The sequence below is a fragment of the Syzygium oleosum genome, unplaced genomic scaffold (genome assembly GCF_021117445.2).
Source record: "Syzygium oleosum isolate NSW1041296 unplaced genomic scaffold, Sole_v2.1 Sole_v2.03, whole genome shotgun sequence".
Classification (NCBI taxonomy): domain Eukaryota; kingdom Viridiplantae; phylum Streptophyta; class Magnoliopsida; order Myrtales; family Myrtaceae; genus Syzygium; species Syzygium oleosum.
This window is the reverse complement of record NW_026607487.1, coordinates 20,817,057-20,823,911: the sequence shown is the minus strand read 5'-3', so window position 1 is coordinate 20,823,911 and position 6,855 is coordinate 20,817,057. Positions and strand designations below refer to the sequence as shown.

General features: G+C 41.7%; 1 protein-coding gene across 1 annotated transcript; it reads left to right on the top strand.

The window, feature by feature from the left end:
• Nucleotides 1-830: 830 nt before the first annotated feature.
• On the top strand, nucleotides 831-5,240 carry LOC115683898 (uncharacterized). Its single transcript, XM_056310092.1, has 6 exons — nucleotides 831-1,211; nucleotides 1,306-1,473; nucleotides 1,576-1,692; nucleotides 3,141-3,329; nucleotides 3,916-4,080; nucleotides 4,768-5,240. Exons 1-6 carry the CDS (start codon nucleotides 1,026-1,028, stop codon nucleotides 5,122-5,124), a joined length of 1,182 nt encoding a protein of 393 aa, XP_056166067.1. The 5' UTR covers nucleotides 831-1,025; the 3' UTR covers nucleotides 5,125-5,240.
• Nucleotides 5,241-6,855: the final 1,615 nt, after the last annotated feature.

Sequence of the window (6,855 nt, the reverse complement as noted above, 5' to 3'; positions counted from 1 at the left end):
ACATCAATATTAGATCATCGACAATATTAAAAACATTGATTACTTCTTAAACGTTTCTAATCACGGAGAAAACGTGATATTGGACTCAGTTTTGAATATGAGTTCGGGTTTCATGTGGAACTTGTCTCTTTTGAAAACATTATGATTCTTTATGCGTAAATAGAAAGAGTGAAAAAAAAATTAGAATTATATAGCATAAAATAACACAAAGATGTTGATCCATTTTTTCTATATATTATCAGTTGTCGCAAAATGAAAGATTGAGAGAATTATGAATATATACAATTATTATAAAATTCAAGTTTAGAAGACAAGATACACATACAAGAGTTCACCAGAAAACAATTGTATATCTTAGTACTATTTGAAGAAATGATATACAAAAGCGCTGCTCCTTTAGCTATGCTAATGACATTCACCATGTAATGCAAGTTAATGCTAAATTCTGAACTTTCTTTCTATCCTATACTTGTACTTAGGTAGTTGCATAATCACAAAAACAACTTTCATTTCAACCTGCATTATCGTAAAGTGAAAAGCAGAAGACAAGCTTCTGAGAAGTAGCTTCTGTTTTAGTTTTCTTATCTTATGGAATGTGTATACAAAAAGGAATATAATGGGGTTTTAAATGAAGATTTCTATACCGTATTAAGAGCAAGATTCGAACGTGGAACGGGCTCATAGCAATGCAAGGGTGATGTCCATGGCATCGTTTCGGCCAAACCCAAAATGAAGAAAACGAGAGACATCATGGGCTTTGGTTGTTCCCTCCCATCCCATGGCAGAAGAAAGCCCGTCTCATCAAAAGATCCGAAACTCTACTGTCTTGTCTCTCTCTCTCTCTCTCTGGGTTTTTTTGGTAGTCTTGCGTTGCTTGTCTTGTCGGTGCCGTTGAAGACTGAGAGTTTACGACTGGGAGGAGGGAGTGAACCGAATCCTGGACCGGAATATGAGCTGACCCTCACTGACTGTCTTCGTCTTCTACATCCATTCCACGCCCAGATCAATGAAATTCATTCAAAAAGATGGCTTACAGGAGGCAGCGGCAGCAGCAGCAGCAGCAGCAACAATCGGAGAAGCCATTTGCTGAGTTCAATTCCTCATCATCCTCCTCATCATCTTCGCTGGCCGCAAAAGCCATTATAGCATCCTCCGCCCACGCCCAGTCTTCTCTCTCCTCTGCTTACACTTACGCTCCCCCTTCCTACAAGGTCGTCCCCCCCTCCCCTCCTGGTGTTTCCCCTATTCGCCAATTTCTTCTCCTTTGTTTGTTCGCCTTAATTCCTTGACTTGTGGGTGCTGCAGGATGACGACGATGATGATGGTGATGATGCTGATGCTCCGCCTATCCACTCCGCCAAAGCTCCCGATGAGCCCAAGCAGGGATTTTGGGGTGCTCTTGCTAGGAAAGCCAAATCCATTCTTGACGATTCGGCAGATCCACCTTCCCCGCGTCAGCCTATAGCGGACCAGGTTTTTCCCATTCCACAGAGATATCTACTTTTTGCTCAGTTCCAAATCCAATCGTATGCTTAGCTTCTTCCCCTTTTACGCTTTGCTGTTGGGTATCTGCAGCTCCCCACTCCATCTCCTCCGCCCAAGAGCCGACCGAAACAAGAAAGCCCTCCTGCGTTTCAGAAAGGAATCGGTGCCATTGCTTCCTCTCTTAATTATATTGGTAACGCGGTGGAGGTAATCTTCTCCCTCCACTCTTGAGGTTTCTTATGACTCCTACACGAAATTCATGCTTCCAAGTGTATACTGCCCCTATTGGAAACACCAGAGTATCACCTGTACTGGTGAAATCGATTAACCTATGTCCTAGTCAGTTAATGCCAAAGCTCAAGATCCAAAACCATGTCTTTCTTCTTCCGATAATGGATGGACAAGTCTCTAGCTTTTGACTTTCTCTTCCTGCCACACTATTATTCACATGATGTTGGAAATCTCTTCTTCTTCATATTCTTGCTCTTTAGAGGCGAAATGCATACCTGGTTGCAATTTCATTGCATACTGAACTTCTGTAACTTTTTAGTGAGGTAAAGCAGAAAAAGCATTAAGGTTTTGAACTGGTAAATATTCCCCAATTTGCGTATGGCATAAGCGAGATGTGTCGTGATCATATCTCTCTAGGTCGCTCTCTTCCTCTCCATTCAGATTATTATTCAATTCCCATGCTTTAATCTTAGTACGAGTTTCAGCTTATGCGTGACCACACATTCATTTACCAGTTTAAACATGTAGATGAGGTAGTAGCTGTTACCAATTTTCACATATTATATTGTTGAGCATTACAATATCCCATTTCAATCAACTTAAAATGCTGAACTATGCAAAAGGACAATTAAACCTCACCCGGTTAGCGAATTTCTCAAAGCAAAATCTAGATTCTAGCTCTTAGTATGCTCAGTTACACATTGCATGAGCAACTGAGTTTTGCTCCTTCAAAATTCATGAAAATGCCAGGAAGTATGTCTTTCCGACATATGTTTATAGTTTGTTTGCCGGATATCAGGCTTAGACAAGTCCACAACTGAGTTGGTAACGACTAAATCCACCAGTCAATGTAATGTTGGTGTTGCTGTATGGGATGCCATTGAACAGTTTTCTGCAAAGCTTTTGTGCAAAATTAAGTAGTATGTAGTTGCTAATTCTTCTGAGAAATCCGCTGGAAGAGAAGGCTTCAAATGTTCAAAGCTGAATTTGGTTTAGGCTTCCAAATCAAGTAACTATTAATACTTGATTCCGGGGATTCTGTTCCTGTATCTTCGGAGGAGAAAGTTGGTAGCAGTGGTTGAGTAAAAAATTCTTTCTATTAAGATGTTGTACAATAGCAAGAGCCATAACCAGTTCCTCTAACACAAGATTGAGAGAGGATAAGAGTCATTCTCATTGCCTCGAGCACATGTATGGCTGTTGAAATTTAGTTTAAACCTCCAACCAAAGAGTTACTCTTTCCTCCAGCTCTTTTACTCACTTTATTATCGGGGTTCGAAGGACGCTATATATCGAGTGGCTCATAATGTATTGATAAGGTTTTGCTGAATGGCATGAATAAGCAGTTATTTCAACCCCAGTATATGTTTACATTCTAATGTTTTTACTTTTATTTCTACTGAGGCTGCGTTTTCTCTTTTCAGGAAGGTATTAATATCGTGGAAAATCGTGCAGCCAACATCATTCAAGAAACGCGCAAGCATGTAAAGAAAAAACCTAGCAGGTTTGAGGAACGGAACAAGAGACTGAACCAGCATAATCCATTGCAACAACCCCAAACCCTATCACAGATGCAATCAGAGCAGGAAATTCAATTGAAGGCTTCTCGCGACGTAAGGTGGCAACTGTATATCACTGGTTCATATGATGGCTTGTCTTTGTTTCCTGAGTTTTGTGTAGCCTTTAACATTGTAGTCACTGCATGAAGTTCTCTTGAAGGGATATGGATCATCTATACTTACAAGATGGAAGATGCTTCATACATTTGAAGTCTTCTTATCCTAATTTGCATCCTCAGCCAATATGAAATGAACAAGCAAACAATAATCAAGAGCAGCATTTGTAATGTGACGGAGAACGTGAATGCGAAAATCAAGATTGTAGGTTCAGTTTACCTTATCCGCTTGAGCCAGAAGATGTACATAGTCTATCCTAAAGCATCTCAGGATCTTATTGTGCTATGGTGAGAACTAGCAGGAAGTGGTAGAAGTAAATAGAAGAGCCCGAACAATTTCTACCATATAGTTGGACTATATGCTGATCTGATACATATCGAGTGTGATGGCATAAAAGGATTCGTAGGCCACCGCACTTGCGGGAAGAAGCTTAGATTGTTGTTGCTGTTTTTTTATTTTGATATATCATAGTCTGTCATCAATTTTGTGAGATAGAACAATGTCTTTTGTGGACAAATGACAGGTTGCAATGGCCATGGCTGCCAAAGCAAAGCTTCTTCTTCGGGAGCTGAAAACTGTCAAAGCAGATTTTGCTTTTGCAAAGGAGCGATGTGCTCAGCTAGAAGAAGAAAATAAAATGCTTCGGGAAACTCGTGGAAGAGGTGAAAGCCCAGAAGATGATGATTTGGTAAGATTATGGTGATAATCTCTCTTTGAATGTCATTATGTTGATTATTTTTGGGTCAACGACGAGATTTTTCCTACCTTAGTGGGCTCGTACTCTCGATGTCCTTTTTGCCTTCAATTTCTAACACTTGGTGGTGGAAAAATATGTTTCTCCGGATGCCTTTCTATTTTTTACCAATTTACGCAGGGGCAGTTTGTTATATGTTCTCTTGTCACACTTCATTAGCTCATTCGGACGACTCTTCTCTGAGATGGGAACATAAGTATTAAAAAGAGATTGTTGGACCAATTTTTTCTGGAAAAAGTAAATACCAATTGTCATCACATGTCTTTTTTTTTTCTGGCATGAAATATTGAAATGGCCTGTCCGTATCTCATCAAAAGGTGATTAAGATGATGAGCATGATCTTCATCCGACCACCTTTCCATCACCAACCCCGGCCATATTTACCGTGTTTATGGTTGTTTAGTCTGCATATATCTCTTAACTAAAGAGGGTGTGGAGGAACTGTAAAGGATCCATTTATCTAAGAGTAATCAGGGGAAGAAGGCTTTGTCTATTTGTTGTTTACCGATGTCTGGTCCAATTTCACATGTTTGTATTTTTTTTATTCACGGTTTGACCTGGGAGATGTTTATTGCAAGCCCCCCTTATCTGAATTAAAGGTCCATTGTATGTCCATTTCAGGTGCGACTTCAACTTGAGACACTTCTAGCAGAGAAAGCTCGGTTGGCACATGAGAACTCAGTATATGCACGTGAGAATCGTTTCCTGAGGGAAATTGTGGAGTACCACCAGCTCACCATGCAGGATGTGATATACTTGGATGAGAATGCAGAAGAAGTCAATGAAGTTTACCCTTTGAAAGTGCCCCTGGTCTCTAATTTACCCGCCGGTGCTGCTTCTGTGCCTCTTAACTCACTGTCTTCTGCCTCTCCCAAGGGTGCTCATGGCACAAGCCAGGAAGCGACATGGACTTCTCATCCCTCACTATTGCCAGAACCTGTGGAGCCTGTTGGACGTGCCAGACCAGCTGGCTCTTGAGTCAGCTTTCATGGTGATGAAAGATGGAGGTAGATCACAGAACTGCTTTTGAAAGAGCAAATTGTATGGAACGATGGATAATTTTAACAAAGATGTCCCGACTCCTCTTCTCCTCCTCCCTAGTTGAGCTTCTTTGCTTTTGCTCTTAAATCATCTACAGGGACTATATGTTTAATGACAGATACGAATTTTAAGGAAAGAATGTTTAGTTACTCTTAGAAAAAGTTTAAGTGTATCTACTTATCATCACATGTTCAATTACCCTGATGCCTCTTGCATATTTTGTTTAGATTTATGATGGGCAAAATGCTCTGTACGTAGGCCCGATATACATGGTACTTAGGGGTGAGCAAAATGGACCGTTCAAACTGAGACCGGACTGGACCTGACCAGACCGGACCGACCGGTTTGGTTCGGTTCTTGGGAATATCGGTCCGGTTCCCGGTTCCTAAAAGTGGAACCGGTTTCCGTGCGGTCCGGTTCCCGGTTCTAGGGTGGGAACCGGACCGGACCGGACCGACCGGACCGATAAATATATATATTTTTCTAATTTTTTCATATATATACTTATTTACTTTTTAAATATATATATTTAAATAACAAAAGAAGCATTTGATAGTTCATTTTTATTCGGTTCCAATGTGACCAACCCGAAAATGCTTTTATATATTGGTCTCAAAAATGCTTCCCGGTTCCTTCTTGCCTTTACCAATTGGTCTCATTGGAACCGAACCGGACCAGACCGGACCAACGGTCCGGTCTTGTTCACGGTCCCAAGATTAAACGGTCCGGTCCCCGGTCCTAGAAACTGGGAACCGGTCCTCCTGGTCCGGTTCCTGGTTCTTGGGTTGGACCGGACCGGACCGGGAACCGCTCACTCCTAGTGGTACTAGCTAGACATTTCTACGTTTTCCAACTTTTATAAGCAATTAAGCATGTTTTTTACCCCAGATTTAGTGCTATCTCTTTACAATAGATATTGTACATCCTCACTAAAAGGATGAGTCTAATATGAGATTTTGTCATAATAGGCATTCTTACATTATCTCCAAACTATAGTCAAAATACACGCGACCATGAATCATTAAATTTTCCACGCTCTTAAAATGGATGATTTGATAATTAGAAAATAGATATATAAAAATATTGGGGATAGGTAATTATACCAGATGAAGAACTTCATATTTCGGAACTAGATAGTAATCGGATATTTGACCATTTATCTAACTAGGGAAAAGTGCCAAAAAGTCCTAAACCTTTTGTATTAGTGCCAATTCAGTCATAAACATTTTGCATTGGTACCAATTAAGTCCTAAACCTTTTGTTTTTATGCCAATTCAGATCTTCTAACCAATTTTGGCCGGATTTTGCTGACGTGGACGCCGGCCAACTGACGGCCGGTCACCGGCACTGACGTGGATAACTTTAATAATATTTTAATATTTTTATTAAATTTTTATTTCTTTTTTATTTTTTTCCCCTCCCCTCCCTCCTTCCTCCAGCCGGTCGCCGGACCGGCGACGGCGAAGCTCGCCAAAGGCCGACGCCGACGAGGTCGACCTCGCCAGCCACTGGCGAGGGTGGCCTCGCGCTGGATGAGGCCCGACCTCGCCGGATTGGCAACCGGCCAGAGGCCAGAGGCTGGCGCCAGCAAGGCTCGCCCTCGCCGGCCACTGGAGAGGTCGACCTCGCCGGCCACTGGCGAGGGCGGCCTCGCGCTGGGCGAGGCCC

What these genes read in the sequence shown, in the direction of transcription:
- LOC115683898 (XM_056310092.1), top strand. Translation starts at nt 1,026, where the DNA reads ATGGCTTACAGGAGGCAGCGGCAGCAGCAGCAGCAGCAGCAACAATCG. An exon ending in ACGCTCCCCCTTCCTACAAG is followed by an intron (nt 1,212 to 1,305) that starts GTCGTCCCCCCC and finishes TGGGTGCTGCAG; the next exon opens with GATGACGACGATGATGATGG. An exon ending in GCCCAGAAGATGATGATTTG is followed by an intron (nt 4,081 to 4,767) that starts GTAAGATTATGG and finishes TGTCCATTTCAG; the next exon opens with GTGCGACTTCAACTTGAGAC.